A 23,024-nucleotide genomic window follows, 5' to 3' on the forward strand; every position below is an offset into this window, starting at 1 on the left:
GGTGCCACCAGCTCCTGTGGTGGACTTTCTTTGCCAGGTTGTTTGAAATGGTAAGACAGCCCCTGAGCACCTTGGGAAAGTTTCTTCTGTTATTACAGAGTATTTGCTTCGGTTGCCTAGCATCATTGCGCTGTGGCAAGGATTCGTGGAGCTCCAGGTGTTATCAATGATCCAGGCACTTAGGAGTTATTCAACAAACACTTGTCGAGTGATGGTAGGGAGGAGTAAAATGGCATCTCAGCGCCTGTTATCAGTGCCTGATGACTGTACTTCGTGGCTCTTTTCTCTAGCCTCTCCTCATTGTCTGCATCCAGAGGCCACCGTACTAACCTCAGTGGTGATTTGGGGTCACCTGCTAGGTAGCCTCTCCAGTTATTTTCAGCTTAGGTGTTCAGTGGGTCCTCTTTCCAGGGCCCAGACATGGCTTTAGTAGGGCCTCCTCCACTGGAAGTACGTTTTATATCTCGCTGTGCACTGCATCGAGTAATTTTTGCCCACGGTGAAAAAAATCAGGACATTTCTGAGAGCCTGAGACTCAATGGATGCCTAGCTCGGCTGGTAGCTGCACCGGAGAGGCAAAGCTAAGCTCACTGAAAGTTTCGAAGTCTTTATAGCAACTTGAAGCCAGCTTGCACTTCCGAGTGAGACCCTGTCTTAAAAAGGAAAATAAAAAGCTGTCCTGGAAGTTTTCTACTTAGATGTAAAGCTCTGAGACGTACAGTCTTGCTCTTGAGAAATCCTACAAGGTGTTCCCCCTCCACCGAGAAGGCCAAAGCATGGGCCACGCCCCCGTGTAACCACGCCCCTTGCCAACTCCGCCTCTCCAGCCTTGCCTGAGGCCCAGAACCGCGCGTGCGCCCTTTCATTTGTTGTGTCCGCGCACGCGCAGTGAAGTCGCGGCAAATATGGCGGGTCCAGCGCCGGGTACGATTATGGGAGAAGACTACTTCGGGAATGCGTCTGAGTGGGGTGAAGAGGCGGACGGCGGCCAGGTGAGAAGGCAGTAGGCGTTCCGCCAGGAAGCCGGGTCTCTGCCCTGTCCTCGCGGCTCCTGCGCCGGCCAGAACCGGGTACAGGGGGGCGTCAACACTTGACTCCCTGACCTCCGACCCCGGACCCTAGCAAGGCGGGCCTTGGAGCCGCACTGAGGGGCTTCTGGCGGGTCCTGCCCCATTAGAGACCTCAGTTTTCCATGCACTCCGATTTACAGTGACACCTGGGGCTGACCTCTCTGCCAGGTAGGAGCCATGGTACCTCCTGGCCGGAGGGGCAGAACAGACTCCAAGGAAGAAGAGGGACACAGTGACACAGTGAACAAACTCTAACTCCAAACTCCAGCAGCATCCCGAGGGAGGGAAAACACTCTCTGGGGCTGGACAATCCAAACTCTCTTTTCACTTTTGGATGATTTCATCCATCCTTAGAATACAGGACTTAAGATCTTGTAGCCCTGACTGTCCAGGGTTTGGGTGAGAGATGGGGAACTGGCACCATTCAGTGTCCCAAAAAACATCAGGGTTAGGAAATCAGAGACCCATCCAGGTGTATGATTGACTTAAGCCTCCCATGCTCTTCTGGACAGTGTGCGGGGACCCCGGACTGTTTGCCTTTTCTACAGGAAGCAAGATGAACTTTGAATGAATATAGGATGCAGTGGGGTATACCAGTGGAGTGGTCTGTGGTGGTGCAGTGAGGGCCGTGGAGGAAAAGTGAGAGGTTTCCGGAACTGAGGGAAGTCCTCTGTGGTTGGCTGGCTGATTGGTTGGTTGGTTGCTGGACCGGGAGCTGTCAGTCATCAGCGCAGCCTCCCTGGAGCCTGTAGATTTGCTGACCAGTACAACTTAAGACCCTGGGGGTTGGGGATTTAGCTCAGTGGTAGAGCGCTTGCCTACCAAGCGCAAGGCCCTGGGTTCGGTCCCCAGCTCCGAAAAAAAAAAAAAAAAGAAAAGAAAAGACTCTGGGCGTCCTACATCACTTGGAAACTCAGTGGCAGATATATGGAGTTGGATTTAGCGAACTTGGATGTCGGGCTAAGTGCTTTTGTGTAATAGCTCATTCTAGGCCCTAGAGCAGCAGTTCTCGGCCGGTGGGCCATGACCCCTCTGGGGGTCAACTGGTAGCAAATCGGATATCCTGCATATTTACTTTACAATTCATAACAGTAGCAAAATGCAGTTGTGAAGTAGAGACGAAAGTAATATTATGGGTGGGGTTCCCCACAACATGAAGAACTGTGTTGAGGGGTTGCAGCATTAGGAAGGTTGAGAACCTCTGCTCTAGAGTTCCCATTGAGTGTTAATTAGTAAGTCAGGCAAAAAGACTCAGTACCTTGCCCAGGGCCATAATGGAGGAAGGAAGGAAGACTCAAAATGACATCTGTCGTGTCTGTCCTGCCACACAAACACCAGGCCCTAAGTTCAGAAACTGGCGGCAGCCCTTGTCTGTAACCCAGCACTGGGAAATCCCTGGAGCTCCCTCGACAGCCAGTGGGACCTCGTCAGTGAGAACTTCAAAAATGGGGGTGTGGAGAGAGATACCCAACCTCGACCTCTAACATCTACACACAGACAGTGTACACACAGGAACACCTCAGGAGACCACATGGGCACGAGACAGTACACTGCAGATTAGCTTGGTGGTTGTTGTCTGTGTTTATGTTTTGTGACTGTGGAGGGTTAGGCGTGGCCTGGACTAGAGTCCACTGAATTTCAGTCTGAATGGCTGTGGTTTGACCTGTTGACCCTAACGCGATCTCCCCAATGAGAGTGATGAGCTATCGGAGTGTGAAACCTGCGACTTAGGTGTCCTGAGTAACCGAGTGTGGTTCAGCAGTTGGGAATGTGGTAGTGTGAAAATACTGGACACCCCTGCACACACACACTTTCTTCATCTCTGTTCTCTGACTGTACTTGAAGGGGGCGAAAGTCCAGAGGGATGGAGGATGGAGCCTTGAGCTGGGTCCACCTTCCCTGGTGTGGGGACAGGAAGAGGTGTAGGGAGCGTACAGTGCCGATAAGTCCGGATGATGGAAGCTGAGAGCAGTTGACTTATAGACACGTAAATGAGTTGGCCGCAGGTTGTACACGGAGCTGAGACTGCACAGGTAAGCAGGGCAGAGTTACTCTAGAGCTTGGGATTCTTTTCCTCGCTGAGGGAAACAGGAAACTAAGCAGCTAGGTCAGATTTGTGACTTAATGAGGGTAGCATAGATGTGAAAGGTGATTTCGTGGGGCGACAGATTGAGGCGTGTGGAGGTGTTGCTGCGGGAAGCATACAAGAAAGAAGAGGAGAGAACCTGGACCCTCATAAGGGAGATGGAATGCGGGGGATGGGGCCTGCCTCCAGCAGGAAGTAGGAGGAAGGTGAGAGGACACATCCAAGGTTTCTGGGTGGCTCATGGATGATTAGAGGAGTCCTTTATTGAAGTATCTGTTTCCAGACAAAGACAGGGTCAGTTGAACTTGCAGAGTTCAGAGTCCTGCTAGAATATGGAGTGGAAAGAAGAGTGTTGCCTGCTTGAATCTGATGTGGTCAAGACAGGTCCAGCCAGGTGAAGCTGTAGACAGGGGAGTAGCTTCCTGGCCTGGTATGTCAGAGAAATATTGTTGGTGGGCAACAGGGTCGAAACCTAGTGATGCAGACACGTGAGCGACTCCCAGGGTGAAGGGCAGCCTCTGTGAGCACCCTTTACAGGTTCAGTCTCAGAGAATAAACCCCCGTCAGTCGTCAGAGTGAAGTTGGTGGACTCTGCTCCTAGCACATTGCTTTCAGAGAGTGCGGACCACTGGGACAGAGTGCTTGTAGAGACACACTGTGTATGGCTTAGGTTGTGTGGGGCAGTTTCACAGCTATCGACAGATAATAATACACGAGAGTGGATATAATCCTGTTTAGATAAAGTTTTATTTACAAGAACAGGAAGAGGATTGCGTTTGGCTCTTTTGCTGGTTCCTGGCCTGGCTCTTACCTCATTACGTCAGTTGCCTGAAGGTTGGCCTCCTACTCTGTGAATTCCTTCCATGGACACGCCGGTGTCTTGTATTTTTTTAGGTTCCCAGACTCAGTGCTGTCACTGTTACAGAGCATCTGCTCGCTGTTATGACGACAGCTTTGCAGAGAGACAGACCTGGGGTCACTCAGTCCACCATACCATGTCAGCAGGTCAGACAGCCTGCATGGGTGGTGTCCCACTGGAAGTAGGTCTGATCCAGCCCAGCCTGTTGATTGGAGGGGTGGTGATTTTGACTTTCTAAGTGTAACTTGGTGGGTCTTACTGTGAGAATCACTCTGTCAGTCTTTGTTGGAGAGCACTGGGTAGTGCATGCAGAGCAGCAATGGTGGCTGGCCGTTGAGCTGAATGTCAGGTGTCATTCCTGGGCCTCCCATGTCCAGCTCATAGACTACACTGCTGACTGGAGTGGAGTTATGAATGCCTTTGTTTAAAGAGGATGCCACACATGGTGTACTCGACTCACCACTGTGGGCTGGCCAGACAGCCTGCTCGGTGTGGCTCCCGACCCCTTTGAAGCCACCACCTGTCCAGCTCACATCGTGAGGGTGTTACAGGGTCAGATGAAATCCTACGTGGATATTTTGAAAATGGCCCTTGAAATCTCTAAAGCCACATTGCAGGGCATTTAGATATTAAGGGAGCCTCTCGGCCTCTTGCCTTGCCAGCATCAGGAAGAAGATTCTGGAGAAGGAGAGGATGATGCCGAGGTGCAGCAGGAATGTCTGCATAAGTTTTCCACCCGGGACTACATCATGGAGCCCTCCATCTTCAACACTCTGAAGAGGTGTGTGGGAGCAGTGTGCACACTCGGGGACTCGGGACTCAGGGAGAGTTTTGTAGTGTGAAGAATGTGGTCTTGGCAGGGAAGACGGCTAGAGTCCTTGGCCCCTTAGAAGAATCCAGAACCCCACTGCCTGTCCCGCCCACCTGACTACCCCAGGTCCTCTGTGTCCACTCGGTGTAAACGCCGACCTTTCATTCTTCCCAGGTATTTCCAAGCAGGAGGGTCCCCAGAAAATGTCATCCAGCTCTTATCTGAGAACTATACGGCGGTGGCCCAGACTGTGAACCTGCTGGCTGAGTGGCTCATTCAGACAGGTGCTTGGGGGCGTGGGGTGGGGTGGGTAGATCCTGTCCTAGTCACTTATACATCTTGTTTCCTTTTTCATTTGCAAGCGTGTGTGTGTGTGTGTGTGTGTGTGTGTGTGTGTGTATACATGGGCATGTGTGTGGATGCACACCTATATGTATACACATGGGTGTGCATGTGCATGCATGTATATGGGGGTCCAAAGTTGAGTTTGGGGTCTTCTTGGATTGCTTTATTACCTTACTCATTAATGTGGAGCTCAGTCAACCCCAGGGCTTTTGGAGATGGCCAGTCTCATTAGCCAGCTTGCTGAGGATCTCCTGTCTGTCCTGCTGAGTGCTGGAGTTACAAGTTGACCACTATGCCCACCTGGTATTTTTGCATGGGTTCTAGACATCCAAATTCTGGTCCCCATGTTTGTACGAGAAGCACTTTAACCACTGAACCATCTGGCCAGTTTCTGCTCATGTCCTTCAAAGGACCTTTGGGTCCTTACAGTGCTGATAGATTAGCCTTCGAAACATTCCTGGCTTCCAAGGTTCAAAGGCAGAAGGACTGAGTTCCCTCCTTTGTGTGCTCAGCTCTGAGTTGTGATTCAGTTGCTGGGTTTGCAGGTAGCCTGCAAACTGATTCTCACCGAGCAGCTTCCCCAGCCATAGAGTTACAGGGTTCCACGGAGTGTGCTTAGTGTCCCCTTTCGAGAGGTCTGTTACAGCCAGCACTAAATGATGGATAATTTAGGACTGGCTCTGATGATGGCTTTTAGCTAATGTGATCAGAACAGAGCCTTACTGTAAATCCACTGAATTGGGTACACTGACGTCATTCAAGCACTGTCCGGAAACCAGCTGCCTCACGGCTGTCAGGGTGACTGGATCCTAGTGTGTGTGGCTCTTGCTACACCTGCTCTCTCCACAGGGCCAGAGTGTACTTTGAGCTCCTCACCTGGGCCTCTGTCTTAAATGAGTGGGAGTCTGAAGATGTCTCTCTCGGCTGACATCCCGTGTGTGTCTTCCTTTTGGGGTGTTACCACTGAATAGACCTAGAAACTATTTCTACAGGGTCCAGAATCTTCGCCACCACTGCTGTGGTGGTAGAGCTCTGTGACACTGGTAGACTGGCCATGCTGATTTGGGAGCAGGGAGGGGTGCGGCTTTAGGCAAAGCCTTGTTTTCTCCCAGGTGTTGAGCCAGTGCAGGTACAGGAGACTGTGGAAAACCACCTCAAGAGTTTGCTGATCAAGCACTTTGACCCTCGGAAAGCAGATTCTATCTTCACTGAAGAAGGGGAGGTGAGGATGCTGTCCTCGTGCGAGCATTCCATGGCCTTTGCCAGCTTCCTCCCTGCACCCTGGGGAGTGAGGTGCTTGCATGGGAGGTTCCAATGCTGAGGCCAAGAGTGCCTATTGCCTCCCCCAACTCCTGCGTGCAGGTCTGGTTTGAAGGCTGCTGGGGGCTCCTCCGAGACGCAAGCACTGATACCCATTAGACACACAGGGAACATGGGGCAGATCTTGTCCAGAGTCTATAAATCCATCAGTTACACGGGGAGCCAAGAAACACATGTTCATGGGTGCTGAACGTGGTGATGGGCAGAACCGCCCGTGCTATTCCTTTTCTCTCTCCTGCCAAGGGCAAAGGGCTGGGTAAGCAGGAGTTAACTGTGCATGATGTGGCTCCCAGGGATACGTGCTTCCACAGGACTTTTCACGTGTCTCCTAGGAAGCATGCTCTGTACCCTCTCCGGTTAGGCACATCTTCCTAAAGTTGTGAACAGGCATCCAGGAAGTCAACCATTCAGCTAAACTGTGTGTCCAAGGCGAACCCTGCGTCTCCCGGAGCTGGGGCCGCCCATTGGAACGATTGCTTGTGCAGCACAGACTCCCGAGTCTGAGGTCTTTGGCCTTGGCCTTTGTCTTTGGCAGACCCCGGCTTGGCTTGAGCAGATGATCGCACACACCACATGGAGAGATCTGTTTTATAAGTTGGCTGAGGCCCATCCTGACTGTTTGATGCTCAACTTCACTGTGAAGGTAGGGAGAGCCCTAGAGTCCAGAAAAGGCGAGCAGTGGTCAGCTCTGCAGTCTTCTCGGGAGTTCGCACTGACGGGGAGGAGCAGAGACTGTCTGTGCTTAGGGCGGCACTGACTGCTTCAGTGTGGGACATTGTAGAGCTTCGATTGCACATGTACGCTGACAGGGCTCAGACCTGACCTGGCTGCCTTTTTTCAGACACCGAGGCCCAGGAGACACCTGAGCCTGGGCGGGCAAGCCCTTGATGGTGGCACAGCATGAAGCATAGGAAAAGTTGGGGGTCAAGAGCAGTTCTGGCTTGGCTGGCCACCACTCTGACAGGTGGGGGTGCTGAGCCTTGGCTTTGGGTTGCGTGGCAGCTCATCTCTGATGCAGGCTACCAAGGTGAGATCACCAGCGTGTCCACGGCCTGCCAGCAGCTGGAAGTGTTCTCCAGAGTGCTGCGGACCTCTCTAGCCACAATCTTGGACGGAGGAGAAGAAAACCTGGAGAAAAATCTCCCTGAGTTTGCAGTAAGTCCGTCTGAATCTCAGCCTGCAGGGGCCTGGCTGAGGTCAGGCTTCTGAGTGTGACTCGTCCTCACTCCGTAAAGATTCTCCAGGTCAGAAAGCCCTGGCCAGAAACTCCTTTATCTGTACTTACCGCTCTGACCTGAGCGTTGTCTCCATGCAATTTTCTAGAAGATGGTGTGCCATGGGGAACACACGTACCTGTTTGCCCAAGCCATGATGTCCGTACTGGCCCAGGAGGAACAGGGTGGCTCTGCAGTGCGCAGGGTCGCTCAAGAAGTCCAGCGCTTCGCCCAGGAGAAGTGAGACATCTGCTTGCCCTGCTCCTGCCTCCCTTTCCTCAGAGAGACCCTAGTCCTAGGTCCACAGCCCAGCCTCCAGCTCCATCCGCTCTAGGTCATTTTTACCCTGTGGAGCTGAACTCAGTGTAGCTTCTATAGAAGTTCCTGGGCCTTGTTGGCCTTGGTGGTGGCCATTTTGCTAAGGACACGATTGCTCTGGTAGTCTGGGCATGTGCACTTGTGCACACATGTGATAGGATGAATTGACAACAAAATAGGCCAGCCCGGGCCTTCAGGAGCCCAAGGCTCTTCAGTGTCTGCTGCCGAGTCTCCCTGCTGACATATGCAGGGTGTGTGAATCCTTCATGGAGGCTGTAGCTATATCAGGGTCTTTTGTAGCTCACCATGACTGTTGTTCCCAGGGGTTAGTTTGTCCAAGGAGTGAATACCAACTGTGGGAAAGCACAGGGGTCCTACCAGCTCAGTCTGGGATGTTCAAAAGTAAAAGAAAAGAGAAAGCTGTTAGTGATGGTGTGTGGTCTTCCAACCAGAGGTCATGATGCCAGCCAGATCACACTGGCCTTGGGCACAGCTGCCTCCTACCCCCGTGCCTGCCAAGCCCTTGGAGCCATGCTGTCCAGGGGAGCCCTGAATCCTGCAGACATCACGGTCTTGTTCAAGATGTTCACCAGCATGGACCCTCCTCCTGTGGAGCTCGTAAGCTGCCTGCGCTCCAGTGAGGCCAGTGCCCCACGCCAGGTGTCGGGGCAGATGCGGCGGGGGGGGGGGGGGGTGTCTCCAACTTCCCTTCATTCTCTTAAGGCCGTGCATGATGATCTTTGTTGAAATAGTTTGTTCTGATGTTGTTAGACACAGGTCTCACCCTCTGGCCCAGGCTGGTCTCAAACAGAACCAGCTGTCCTGCCCTAGCCTCTTCTGAGTGCCGAGGTTACAAGTATGGCCACACCTGGCACAAGCCCTCCTCCTAACCTTTCTGGCACTACTGCAATTGAAGCCGGGGCCTGTCACATTCTAGGCAAACTGTTCACCACCCAGGTTCATCCTGTGCCGTTAGACTGTCAGTTTCTGTTCAGCCTTCCCGCAGTCAGAGCCCTATGGTTGGGAGACCCAAGGCCTCCCTTCTTCCAGCCCACTCCCAAGTGTACCTCTCTTTAGATCCGGGTGCCAGCCTTCCTGGACCTGTTTATGCAGTCGCTCTTCAAGCCAGGGGCCAAGATCAACCAGGACCACAAGCACAAGTACATTCACATCCTGGCTTACGCTGCTAGTGTGGTTGAGACCTGGAAGAAGGTACCGTCTGGCTGAGAGCCCACAAGCTCTCAGACCAATGGCCTCCCCAGCTCTGGAGCTGTGTGGGGATCTGGGCAACAGATAATCTTGAGCCTACCTAGTATGGGAATGTCTTTACTATTGTGCACGAGGTAGTGAGAGCCCAGTCCTGCAGGAGTTGTGTGGCATCTCTTACACTGGGGCTTCCCTGGACCACCCAATCAGCAGCCTCTGGTTGGTTTCTGTGGGCTATGCAACTGTGTAGTCTGACAGTTGAGTGGAATTTTGACTGTGGAGACCCAGAAAGGGACTTGGGGAGAAAAGAGGCCAGGCTGAGATACCCCACAGCAAGGCCACACTCCCATCACCCCTCACCAGCTTGTATGCTTTCAGAACAAGCGGGTTAGCATTGGCAAAGATGAGCTCAAGTCCACGTCAAAGGCTGTAGAGACCGTCCACAATCTGTGCTGCAATGAGAACAAAGGGGCCTCCGAGCTGGTGGCTGAGCTGAGCACACTTTATCAGTGCATTAGGTGAGTGACACCTGCTCCCCCACCCAGTCCCTGGAGTGCCAAGGCCTCCCCATGGTTAGAGCATGCACTCTCGTGCTGAGGGAGGAGGAGAAGCTTGGGTCTCATCTTAAGCACACATGGGGAACTTAAGCAGCTGCTGCAGCAGGAGGGCTTCATTGGCCAGAAACCTGCCCAGCAGCCCTTCACAGAGGGGACTAAAGAAAGGACATCCAGGACCAGAGAAGCTGGGTTCATCTGTACTCACACTGTTAAGCCAACACTGCCTGGACAGCAATGATGTGTGACTAAGTACGTGTGTCCCGGGGACTGTACCCTCTTAGGCGCTTGCCTCTTTCCCATTTCCTGGGGCCTAAGGAAGGGTCCGAAAGAAAGGTAAGCTGGAGCCCAGGCTTCCAGGCAACACACTCTGCATGATGGTTTCCTTTCTGACTACTGTGGTGTTTTGAAGGAGCTGAGAATCAGATCCCTTCTGAGAGGACCTCATCAAACCACTTGTATCCGGAGCCGCTACCTCAGCAGAATGAAGGCGGAGCCACTGCCCTCAAGCACTGCTTTTCTTGGTTCCCTGCTGTTTACTGCTCTTGGCATATCTCAGCCTCAGTTTCCCCACTCTTTGTCAGAGGAAACCTTGTACTTGTCTGCCTGTAGGTTTCCAGTGGTAGCAATGGGCGTGCTGAAGTGGGTAGATTGGACTGTGTCTGAGCCAAGGTACTTCCAGCTACAGACTGACCACACTCCGGTTCACCTGGCCTTGTTGGATGAGGTAAGAAGTCGGAAGGAGCACTTGTGAGATGCCCAGTGACCTGTGCTGTGTCACTGAGGTCACTGGGTGCTTACCCCAGAGCTGGTAGTTTATGTCTTACCAGCTTTTCCTTTTAAGGACCTAGTTTTACCAGGTGTTAGGGAAGGAAGGAGGGCCTTGAGGCTGACAGTGGTGTCCCCATCGGCAGTGAGCCACTTTGGGTGGGCGTGACAATCCTGTGTGTCCCCCTGCTCCACTCCTAATCCCAGAGAGCTGGCGGGCGGGCGCAGCCCCTCAGTGACGCTCTCCCCGATATTCACAGATCAGCACCTGCCACCAGCTCCTGCACCCCCAGGTCCTGCAGCTGCTCGTCAAGCTTTTCGAGACCGAGCACTCCCAGCTAGACGTGATGGAGCAGGTGAGCCGCACCCCAGTTTCCCCATGCTGTTCCTGGAGAGTTGCAGCTCTGACCTGCCCCTGTCCCTGTTCATCCACAGCTCGAGTTAAAAAAGACGCTGCTGGACAGGATGGTGCACCTGCTGAGCCGTGGCTACGTCCTCCCTGTGGTCAGCTACATCCGCAAGTGTCTGGAGAAGCTGGACACGGACATCTCACTCATCCGCTACTTTGTCACTGAGGTCAGCAGTGAGCGCACCATGGGGTCATGTGTCACTCTCCACTAGCCCAGCCTTATGTTTGTGGTAATTGTGTGCATCTCAGCTGTGAGAGCCGTGTTCTCAGCCTTAAGAGATGGAGGCTGGGGTGTCTCCAGGAAAGCCCTGGGGCAGGCAGGGCCTCTCTCACCTCCCTGCCTGTTATGGAGTGCCGTGCCCCACACCAGCAGGTGTAGTAACCCAAGGTCTCCCCACTAGGTTCTGGACGTCATCGCCCCTCCATACACCTCAGACTTTGTGCAACTTTTCCTCCCCATCTTGGAAAACGACAGCATTGCAGGCACCATCAAGGCAGAGGGCGAGCATGACCCCGTGACGGAGTTCATTGGTAAGGCCTTGAAGCTCCCTCTGCCATGACGGTCCGTCCCCCTTACTCCTCACCTGTTCTAATGCAGTGGCCATGTATTTCCGTGCAGCTCACTGCAAGTCTAACTTCATCGTGGTGAACTGAGAGCATCCATTACTGAAGCCAAACCTTAGCCAAACCCTCCGTACCCAGCTCGGGAGGACAAGGACTGGTCCAGAAAGCCGCTCTGTGAAGAGGCTCACCCAGCCTCTTGCAAGCAGGGCCTGCTGGGAAGGAGCAGGCAGCTCAAAGGTAGCTGCTATAGTGACAGCCCCTCTGTATTGCAGTGTGGCTCACATGCCGGGTAGGTGTGTGCCACCTCTGGAGAGGAGCCCAGTGAGCCGCTGGGTGGTGGGTGTCCAGCAGCTGGGTCACTTCCATGAAGGGTTTCTGTACCTTCCCTTCCTATGACCCAGATGGTTGATCATTTTATTGTTTATGCTACTCTCATGTAAATAAAGTACACAGTGTGGTGACGCCAGATACTTTACTCATCTCAGGCAGTCTGGACTAGTTCCCCTCCCGTGGACTCCAGGGTAACACCAGAACTGTCCTAGACCATAGCTGTCCTCTCTGGCGGCTGGAGGTAGGCCTGCAGGGCACGGTGGAGGAGGAAGCAGGTCTGTGGGTGGAGGGAAGCAGGTCTGAAGGTGGAGGGTTCCAGTGTAGTTGTGGCTCATCCTTTCCTATCACCTCTCGGGGTGCAGCCCACACTCTGGTCCTCGTGTCCACATGAGGGCCACTGTTTCTAGCTGAATGGACATATCCAGTGTCGATAATCACCCCTCCTCATCATGGTTCACAGTGTTGCTTCCAGGGACATCTACCTAGACAATGGGGTCCCCAAATGTGCAGGCCTCCTCAATGGCGAGGTTGTAGCTGGAACCTGTCCCTCCCTTATAGGTGCTGGTCACAATTCTCATCCAGCCTCGCTCACCCTGTAAAGAGCAAGACTTCAGCATTAGTGTCTCAGGACACGGTCCTCACATCCTAGAGCCCCGCCCTCAGCCACCATCCTCAGTTATTGCTTAACCGGAGCTGCTCTACAGGCAGCTCAACAATGCAGGAAGATGCGACTGTCTCCTTGTTAGTGCAAACACGGCTGGCATTTTATCATGTCTTTTGCCCTATTTCAGGGTATTCCTCTGTCTGGAACAATTAATAGTTAATACTGTGCCCTAAAAGCTAAAATTGGCACTTTTCCTCTCCTAGACTTTTGACCCAGCTCAAAAGTATTCTTGAAAATCATGGCAGGAGCAAGGATGAGCTGGTCCTCACCATTGACTACTCCACCCCAGCCTTGCCTGCTTCTCAGAGCACTGGGGCTTGGGGAGGAGCCACTGGCACCTCAGGGGCATCTGACACCCAGCGATGCACAGGACGGCACCAGTCCTGCGCAGCTCTGAGGTTAGACCCCAGAGGTGGCTTGTGACCTGGTGACAAAGCTGCAGCCAGCCCTCCATGACACTGACATTGAGGAGGGTGTAGACCCTGGTCTAACCTTAAGAAAGGGAAACTGTCTTACCCAGGGCTCGCCCCATGAATTGCGGACAATCCAATACTCGATGCCATCATTGCTGACACCCCAGCCGGCTACAGAGATGATGTGGTTGATAATGGCCTGGTTCTGGTACTCAGTATAGATGCCTCCAGTGTAGTTAGACATCCTCTCGGTTGCCATTATCCCGCAGCTGTGAAAAGCCATCAGTTGTCAGTGTAATGGTGCATTGGTGACTCAGGCTATCGTAGTCCGAATCGTGCTTCAGTGGTCCCACCAGGCATCCACATCCAGCACAGCCAGGGGCTCCTAGCTTACATGGAAGGTCCTGGGGGCAGACTGGCTAATGCTCCTGTTAACTTCTGAGAAAGCCGACGCCTGTAAAGGCAGAGAAGACTGTGGTGCTCGAGCTAGGGGGTCACACTGGCCAGGTAGGGAGGGGAACAAGGTACATGCATGTGCACAGACCTAGCTGCAGTTCACCACTGCCTGAGGAGACCTCTCCTTTACCTGATGGGACCATTGGCGTAGATCTCTGCCATCATCTTCTCCCTCCCGGACAGGGAGCCATAGTCACCCACTCTCCAGAGGGTATAATTCTGGATGGTGTGGCACTCTTTGAATTCAGTGCAGGTCCCACACTGGTTAAACTTGTCACATTCTAGAACATAAGAAGTCAGCATGACACCATCTCCTCATTAACCACTAACGAAGCCCGCCCCATCCTCTCCACTTTTCTAATTTAGCCTGCCATTCATTAGCTGATGGCTGAAGCCTTCGAGCTCTCAGGTGCTGTTTAATTATGTGCTTCTCCCTCTCAGCTGCAGAGGAGAGCAGCCCCCTCCCACCCCCCAGGCCTCGGCAGAACAGAAAGAACAAGCAGATTAGCACATAGCAGGACCCTCCGAGTTGCCCTTCTCTTCCCTCACAGCACGTTGGACTTCAGTGAATGCAATCAGATTATTAAAATTAACCAGGCAATCACACTGAGGGCTAGTGGCTGAACAGGCCAGAATACATCTTCCCTCCTTACTTGACTTAAGAAGCCTCAGAATTTGGTTTACAGGAACAGCTGAAACAACCCCAAGGATTAAGAGCGTTGCTAGAGGTGGTATGCCCAGCCTCAACTTACACTACAGAGCAACGGTGATCAGAACTAGTGCTTACACAATGACAGACGGGTGGGCAGAACTGCTGGACCCTTAGTTCATGACAAAGCAGGCAAAAAGATACATCGGGAAAAAGCCCAGTCAACCAACAGTGCTGGGAAAACTACATATGCACCTATGAAAGTTAGATGTGTGCCTTTTATCCTGTATAAAAATCAATTCAAGTGGGATCAAAGGCCTCAACTTAAAACCTGAAACGCAAACTTCTAGATAAAATTATATGGAATCCCCCTTAAGATACAGCAGTTAGCTGGAACTTTCTGAGTAGAACATCAGTACATGGGGATTAGCCCCAAATAACAGCCGAGACCACCCGAAAACGTGCTTCTGCACAGCAAAGTAAAAACCTGCAGAGCACATGACCCGCAGAATAGGAGAAAATCTCTACCAGCTACACTTCGAGCATGCAGAATCTACTAAGCTCTTCAGACATTAAATAGCAAGGAAGTAAAACCGCCAATCAACGAATGGCCACATGCATCCAATAAACAGTTTTCCAAAGAAGAAACAAATGGCCAATAGTACATTTGAGAATAGGTCTGGGAATGGTGGCAGACATCTTTTATCCCGCACTTGGGAGACAGAGGTAGAAGGACCTCTGAGTTTGGGGCCTGGTCTACATAGTGAGACCCTGTCTCAAGAAGAAAAAAACATGTTCAATATCCCTAGTCATGGAGCCATCAGGGAAATGCAAATTGAAACTACTTTGAGAAACTACCTCATCCTTGTCACAATGACTGTCATCAAGAAATCCGACTGCAAATGTTGGAGAGGATATTTTAGAGAAAAGGAGTCCTTATTCACTGCTGGTGGGGATGCAAATTGATACAGCCATTATGGAAATCAGTTTGGAGATTCCTCAAAAAAATTAAAAATAAAACTACCATATGACCCAGCCGTTCCACCCCTGGGTGTAGACCCTGAGAACCCCATATGACTCAGCCGTTCCACCTCTACACGCATACCCTGACCCCATACCCCTCCGGGGAGTTCTTTGCATGTCTAGGTTTACTGCTGCTCTATTCACTGCTGCAAAGAGTGGAGGGAAACTAGCCATCCATCCACAGGTGAATGGATAACCAAGACCGAGTATGTGTAAAACGATACTATGCCCAAGGAAAAGAAGATCGCAGAATTTGCAGCAATAATGAATGGACTTGGCTTGTATAATGTTAAACAAAGTGACCCAAACCCAGAAAGCCCTGTTCACCTTTGTATGGAGAGCCTATCCCATGATGCATGCAAGAAAACAAATGCCCATGTGCGCACAGTGTAACATTTGGAGAGAACAGGAAGGATAATAAAGGGCAAAAATGCTCAGCCGTGACATCACATAGCTAGGACACTTTGTGTAAGCCCTTTGTTCTGTCACGGAGGAGTAACATATTCTTAGTGGGGCCATCGCGGCATTGGGAGACCTGAATTGTAAATTATGTTTAGTATTGAACACTCCTGCAGGACATAGCTCTTTTAAAAATCACTAAACTTTCATTTGTTAAACAAGAATTACGGCTGCCGGGGTTGGGGATTTAGCTCAGTGGTAGAGCGCTTGCCTAGCAAGCACAAGACCCTGGGTTCGGTCCCCAGCTCCGAAAAAAAAAAGGAATTACGGCTGTCCAAATAACAATGTGAAGTTTGCAAAAAGTATGTTGGGAGTAATCCTAATTTTGGAACTTCTCAGAATTCCTGGGAATTCTAAGATAAAACAGTGATTTATTAGACCCAAAACTCAAAGCGTGACATTCTGGGAATTTGTAAACCTGCTTATTATACTGTATGTTATAATTCTACAATGTATCACTGTTGCTGAATAAATGTACTTTGGTTTAAAAAAAATGAAGGAAGAAAGAATTAGGTTTTCAGGCTGGGGAAGTCAGTCAGGCAGTAAAGTGCTCTTGCAAGACCCGAGTTCAGATCCTCAGCTCACGGAAACTCAGCATAATGCCACGCGTCTGTCCTCCCAGCCCTGGGTGGCAAAGTCTAGTGGGTCTCTGAAGTCTGCTTGCCAGCCAGGCTAGCAAAACAGATACACTCCGGGCTCAGAGAGAGAACATGGTGGAAAGAGACACTGAGGCTGGTCTCTGTTGTGACTGTGCATCTGTGTAGAGCCTTCCCTGGGTCAGTAAACTCCTTGAGGATTAAATAACTCATTCAGTCCCTCAGACACCAGTCCCACTGTGAGTTTCACCAGGAACGTGGTGGCTCTGGGAAGAGGAGACTGATCAATGGTTCTGATGACCCTAACCACCGGTGAGGGTCAAAGGGACCTAGCCTCAGCTGGACGACACTGGTTTGGGAACGAAGGACAAGGGTCCACATAGCAGTGCATTGCCTTCCCTCGACCCTACCCTGCGTGCGTCCTCCTGGTGGGGTCTCTAGTCCCTGCTGGGTTTACCAATCCAGAACAAAGGACACACCTAATTAGATCAGAGAATTCTCTCTGTAAGGCCTGTGAGGTAGGCAGGAGGCACCAGCCAAAGGGGTGTTGCTTAGTGGCCAAATGGCCTCTCAGTGTCTTCTGAGTCCCTCAGAGCATCCAGCACTAGCCACGAAGGAGGTATAAGGATTGAAGCTTAAAGTCACCAAGGACCGGTTTTGTCTGGGTTTTTTTCCCCTTTGGTTTCCAAGGAAATCAGTCCAAAAGGAATGTGCCAACCCTGGGTTTCTGGGGCAGGCTGCTCTGCCCATTACGGATCTGTTGAGGACTAATGAGGCAGGAACCAGGTAGGGGCTACATTTCAGCTGGACTGGATAACTTGTAGCTCAGAAAGCAGCCACACCACCTGCTCTGTGCTCCAAATTCTAAGGATGCTTCCACCAGCTGCCTACCGATACCCCGACCCCCATAAAAGACCCATAAGACCCTCCAGACGCTAGGTGTGAGCACGCACGCCACATCCAATCATGGGAAACTCTGCTTATTTCTAAGACAAGATTGAGCCCAGGGCCTCACGTATGGTAGCCAGCACTCTACCACTGCGCTAAATCTCCAGTCGGGACTTGTTTTCTTGGTAGTATTCCAGGCTGAACTAAACAAGGACCATCAGGTAAGCCCGGAGCCAGCACCAGAAACCGTCTAGCTCTTCTTGGGGGCTGCAGTCTCCATCCCAACCCACTGCAGCATCCCCGCCATGTAGTGGGACAGATACAGGGTAGAGAGGTGGGCTCTCAGCCACCCTTCCTTGGAATTAGACAGGTACACAGCAACGCAGGGACATAGGCAGGGCCTACCTTGGTCCTTGGCCTGGTAGTTGTTGCAGGTCTCATCGGGGATGCCATGCTTGTGGGCATACTCCCACACCGGAAGGTCATTGCCCCCCTCACAAGAACCAGCATTGCCGCAGTCGATGACATTCTGCACCGACAACAGGGTGGAGGGCCATGCACCTTTTCTCTTGATGTTGATGCGATCTGTAACAGGCAAAACCCTGGTCAGCACCCAAGTTCCCCCAGCACCACGATCCCCCAGCAAATGCTGCAGGGCTCTGCCCCAGGGTCCTTCTAGTTGTGGGGGCCTCAGCTCAGCTGTGGCTTCAAAGACCTTCTCTGGTTTTCCTCGGGCACCATGATGTCTGCATGTCTTTCTGCAAGTGCCATGAGGCAAGGGCAGATCTAGAAGTCCAAGAAACTTGTAAGGTTTCACTATAGGATGGCAATGAAACCGCTTGTGTGAGGAAGCTAGAGACCAGACACCATACTGAGAAGGGCAGTCTAGGGGAGCCGGATGAGTTTCAGTGAGGGGCCAGACAGCAGCACTCTGCTCAGGTGCTGGGCTCACACACTGAGAGACAGCTAGAATCATCACCACATCCACCAGGGGATGGCCAACCTGCATCATGAGAAGCCATCTTGCTTCTTCACGCCCAAGCTCTACACACGATAGAAAGCAGCCGTGCACCCCAGGCCATTTCTCCTACAGCTTCACCCACTCCTCCCCTAAAGCAAAAGCTTACCTTTGTTTTCCCTCCATCGAATGGCTTTCAGCTCTGAGCCATCTCCCGTACTTTACCACTGTGTTCCTGCTCCACAAGGCCACCATCTAACCAGTCCAGAACCTTCTACAACTGCCCCTTGCATGCCCTACTTGTACTCTATCACCTCAGAGGGCTTGTCACCAGACAGTGCAAAAGCAGACCTTGTCTTGACACCATTTAGACCTGTTTCTGTGCCTAGAATGTCTTTCTGTGCCAGTGGCAAGCAGGCTCCCAGCTGCCCAAGGCAAGATGGACCCTCCCTCCTCTCTCCTTCCCCGAGCTTGGTTCCCTCTAGCCTTTCCCTTCTGCATCCCCAGAAGCAGCTCACCTCTCAATGAGGGGCACCCTCAAGCACAGACCCCTTTCCCAGAGTCCAATGGCTCCACGTCTTCCCTCTCAGCACTGGGAGAGGGGGATCCACCATTGCCTGCATGCCTCTCTTTGGCCTTTCAAGCTACCCTTGTCAGAGTTCTTATCCCATCCATCTATCCAAACCCCTTCTCCATCCTCATCCCACGGCCTCTTCCAGAGAGCGGACAGCAGAGGGGCCACCCCAGCCTTCTGCAAGCACCTGGGATGTCTCTTCTGCACTTGGCCCCAGCGGTGCGTTTCTCAAGACCTCTCCTCAGGTCTCTTCCTCTGGTGACCTCAGCTAAGACCCTGCTGTCGGGGCTGTCTGGATAATCTCAGGCCTGGCACCTTCTAGACTTGACTTAATGTCTAGTTTCAACCTGACCAATCAACTGGCACCAGACCTCACAGGCTTCTTGTGATTGCCCTTCCACACAACTGCACTCTGCCTCCATGGCCTCAGCACCAGTATCCTATCTCCATTCACACCTTCTGCAAGCTGACAGTACACACAGTAGGAATGGCCAGCAGGAGCGGACCAAGCTCCTTTGTGTGGCATGGAGGCAAGGCAGTGGACAAGCAGGACAATACTGCAAGGAGATGTTTAGGGGAACATCTGGGGGCTACGCTATCACGTACACAGCCTGGGAGATGTTCACCCGCGGTGGTTTGAATGGGAATGGCTCCCACAGTCTCACATATTTGACTGCTTGGTCTCTAGTTGGTGGACTGTTTGGGGAAGAATTAGGTGTGGCCTTGATGGAGGAGGTGTGTCACTGGGGTTGGGCTTTGAGGTTTAAAAAAACCCACACCTCTCTACCTCATGGCCGCGTGGATCAGATTTAAGTTCTCAGTTACTGCTCCAGCGGCAGGCCTGCTGCCACACTTCCCACCATGATGGTCACGCTCTGAAACTGTAAGCAAGGCCCCAGTTACACGCTGTCTTTTGTAAGTTGCCTTGGTCATGGTGTCTCATTGAGGCAATAAAATAACCAAGACGCCATCCAAGGAGAGACTCAGGAGGATGTCAGGAGAGGTGAGGAGTAACTTGCGTATGAAAGTGACTGTCCCTGGCCTGCTGACGTGAGGACAGGAAGGGGGAGGTGCCAGACTGTGCAGGCTCTAGAAAAAGGAGAAGGACCTGTCTTTGGTCTTAGAGGAATTCTGAGATGGTATCAAATACAGAAATAAGATGGGACTCAGGTCTAGCAGGCAGACTGTAGGAATCTCTAGTCCAAGACCGGACAGGAGCCAGGGTGTCGGAAAAGACACCACGTATTCCCATCACTAGGGACTAGTGAACACCTAAAGGACCTGTGACCAGTTTGCAGGAGGAACATAAGGTGGGTCTGATAACCTCTACACTTTTGCCTGAGTATCCTCAGGGGCAGGATGGGCTTGGTGAATAAGACAGTAAGATGATGGGAATGTCAGGCTGAAGGCTGCAGGGATGGATGCCAGAGGGTAGACAGGACAGGAGAGTTAGGAAGAGTCACAGCTGAGAACACAGAACTCAGCAGTGTGGGGGCTGGGGAAGCAAAGGACCTAGGAGGGAGACGGGGCCGGGTGTGGTATGGTGAGGGACTCGCTTCACCCCATCATTAGGATGTTAGGAGGCCAAGACGGCCTGACTCGTGAGGCTCAAAAAACAAAAACAAAAACAAACAAACAATAACAACAACAACAAAAGGGGGGGGCAATTTGGAAGTGAGGCAGGCCAAGGACAGAGAAGAGCAAGTGGGCGGGGACGGGGGTTGGCAACTGGACAGTGAGAGATGAGTGGGGCCAAGGGTCTCTTGGTCACCTACCGGAAGTGACTGATCAAGGACAGGCCGCTTGGATGCCTAACCACTTCAACCATTTGCAGATGCAATAAAACTCTTCATTAAAGAACCCACACATCCTTTAACCCAGAGATGGGGAAGGCAAACTGGTCCCCTGCTCTGTTCCTGTCATGTGACCAGGGCCTTATGGAAGTCCCCTCTGGTGTCTGCCCATCGAAAGAGGAAGCAAGGCCTCGACTGCTACTGACGAAGATGTCTGAGACTTAAGAAGAAAGAATGAAGCAGTCATTTTCCCCCAAGGACACTGGCTTCTAGTGATGGGGAAGATCCAAACTCAGTAGGGCCTAGAGCCCACCCAAGAGGTGGAGGTCCCAGAGCCTGCAGCCCTCTCTCCCGCTCCTGTGATGTTCCACACCCTCCTCACTGCACGGTTGCATGAATCTTTTCCACTCCCTGTCACCCCACCCTATGCTCTGCCGAGAAGAGCCTTCCCCTTCCCCTCCCTACACCAGTCCCGGCCACACCATTCCTAAGTGTGCTGGACTTTGCTCTAATCTCTGCTATGGCTGCCTACCCCCTACCCTCTGTCTGCCTGATAAGCACCTAGTCAGCCCACCTTCCCTCTTCCTCTTTCTGAAAGGTCAGCAGTACGCCCCAGCCCTGGGAGGGTGACTGTGCAAGGGGCCACAGCTACACCTGCCTGAACCTGGCTAGTTCTGGGGTACAGACTGCCCTCACACAGGAACTCCTCACCCTAAAAAGAGAGTCCAGGCTGATGGGCTCAACTGTCATTCACCTCACAGTGCAGTCTTTCCGACCTGACCAAGGCTTCCTAGGCTGGGGACTGAGAGCCAACTGGTGGGCTAGAAGCCTACATGAGCCCTGCAGGCAAGAGCACTTCCATTTCACTAATGAGATTTCATTTTGCTAACCCTCAAGCGAGGCTCCACCTACAGCAGACCTTGCAAGAAAAAAGATACCTAATCAAGAGAGGACACTGCCAGAGTCCCACTCTCAGGCACGAGACTCCCTTCCCCCTTGGTTTTCAGGCACCACCACTGCAGAAGGCAAAGCTGAATGAACATATTACAGGTAGACTGGCGCTCCCTAGCCCCCACTTTCTCTCCAAGGAAGGGCACAGCAGCCCTCTGGATAGTGTGGATCTCGGCAGGCCTCTCTCTTCCTACTGAGCCTTCTACTTGCCCCTCAGCTACCAGGCTAAGGTTCAAAGAAGAGAGCTGGGGGGCCATTTCAAAACTGGGGAAGACGTTTACCCCAAATACCAACTGCTACTGAGAAGCAGTTTCACTTCCATGCCCCACAAACCAACTGTGAGCTCAGTGATTTTGCAACATGGGTTCCATGGTTTTCAATGGCTGAAGTCAGAAGCTGCGAGGAAGGGAAGGTTCCTGGAAGTCACTTGTCATCAGATTCCAGTCCGACCCTGTCCCAGGGAGTCCCTAGTAGGCCCACAGGAGAAGACTCCAGAATGACACAGCCACCTCACTCTGGCTGAGGGGAGAACCAAGTCTGAATCCAGGTACGGGGTCATGGACCCCTATAGCCTGAGCTATGGCTACCATGGCTCACCTAGAGGCATCGTGGATGGTGAAATGCAGCCATCCACTTGGCCAAGGTACCGGCCCTGCCCTAGGCTTGGCATGGAGCTTCAGGCTACCCACCTGCCAAGGCACTGGTGCTGCCGTGGGCCCAGCAAGAACCACAGTACTGTGGGATATGCTGATTCCTCGTGACGCTGGCATAGTTGACACCGTTCACATTCCTCCAGTCCCAGTTCTTGGGGAGATCCGCTGGGGACAGGTACTCATGTGGCCGAGGATAGGTCCTGGGAAGAGGTCAGGGCAATGGAAACCAACCCTGGAACGCATGGGGCCTCCCCTCCCCCACCAGGCCCACAAATCCATTTCCCAAAATGTGGAAGTTTCAGAGCTTGACCCAGAAGAGCCACCAGCAGAGCCCAGGACTATTGAAAGCTGACTGTGACAGAGCGTCTCCGAAATACCCTAGTGCTCACCAGCAAAGTCCAGAGAGGCGAGAACTACCCAAACCAGCAAACCCCACAGCCCCCTGGATGTGAAAGTTATCCTAAAAGGTAGGGATGGGATTTGTGCTTCCTAGGCCTAACGACCCACAAAGAGGCAAGGTCCCAAGTGTCAGGGGGCGCGCGCCTGGCCTAGAAGATGACCCCTTTCCTCCCTAGGCACAGCCCGGTGCCCACCTGCGCCCCAGCAGAGCCAGGTGGTCCCTGTGAAGGGGTCGGTAGCAGGTCTGGCCCGGGCGGAAGTAGAGGCTGGCCCGTGCCGCACCGGCCAGCAGCAACATCAGCAGCACCAGCCGCAGCTGCTGCACCGATCCCGACGACGCCATGCTCCTGCTCCGGGGGCCAACTTGGATCCTGGATCACGCACAGCACCTTCAACCTCTTGACCCGATCCGCAGGCCCACGCGCTCGGGACGCCCCGCCCGGTCCTTTAGGAGGCGCCCAAGTTGGACACACCCCGAGGGCGGGGCCTTCCTCGCTGCTCCTGCCCCAGCCCCGCCCGGCCCGGCAGCCCCCAGGAGAGAATCTGCCTCCCTAGGGATCAGCCGGAACAGCAGAACCTGGGGTCACACAACCAGACCCCAGATCTGACAGTTCCACCAGCCACTGTGATAACACGGACTGATAGCACAACTTAAGTTTACTACCCAGAGACCCAGGCATCCTGGGACAGGGTA

General features: G+C 52.6%; 2 protein-coding genes across 2 annotated transcripts; one reads left to right on the top strand and one right to left on the bottom strand.

Moving 5' to 3' along the window:
- The first annotated feature begins 871 nt into the window (after nt 1-871).
- Nelfcd (negative elongation factor complex member C/D) lies at nt 872-11,992 on the top strand. Its single transcript, NM_001271254.1, has 15 exons — nt 872-992; nt 4,678-4,796; nt 5,001-5,110; nt 6,284-6,393; nt 7,027-7,134; nt 7,494-7,646; nt 7,815-7,945; nt 8,476-8,641; nt 9,101-9,235; nt 9,608-9,747; nt 10,396-10,510; nt 10,812-10,907; nt 10,987-11,127; nt 11,362-11,491; nt 11,580-11,992. Exons 1-15 carry the CDS (start codon nt 906-908, stop codon nt 11,612-11,614), a joined length of 1,776 nt encoding a protein of 591 aa, NP_001258183.1. The 5' UTR covers nt 872-905; the 3' UTR covers nt 11,615-11,992.
- Nucleotides 11,981-22,751, bottom strand: Ctsz (cathepsin Z). Its single transcript, NM_183330.2, has 6 exons — nt 22,525-22,751; nt 21,968-22,131; nt 17,408-17,587; nt 13,518-13,668; nt 13,035-13,200; nt 11,981-12,447 (listed from the first exon to the last, which is right to left on the bottom strand). Exons 1-6 carry the CDS (start codon nt 22,671-22,673, stop codon nt 12,337-12,339), a joined length of 921 nt encoding a protein of 306 aa, NP_899159.1. The 5' UTR covers nt 22,674-22,751; the 3' UTR covers nt 11,981-12,336.
- Between the last annotated feature and the right edge of the window lie 273 nt (nt 22,752-23,024).

Source organism: Rattus norvegicus, chromosome 3, assembly GCF_036323735.1.
Source record: "Rattus norvegicus strain BN/NHsdMcwi chromosome 3, GRCr8, whole genome shotgun sequence".
Taxonomy (NCBI): domain Eukaryota; kingdom Metazoa; phylum Chordata; class Mammalia; order Rodentia; family Muridae; genus Rattus; species Rattus norvegicus.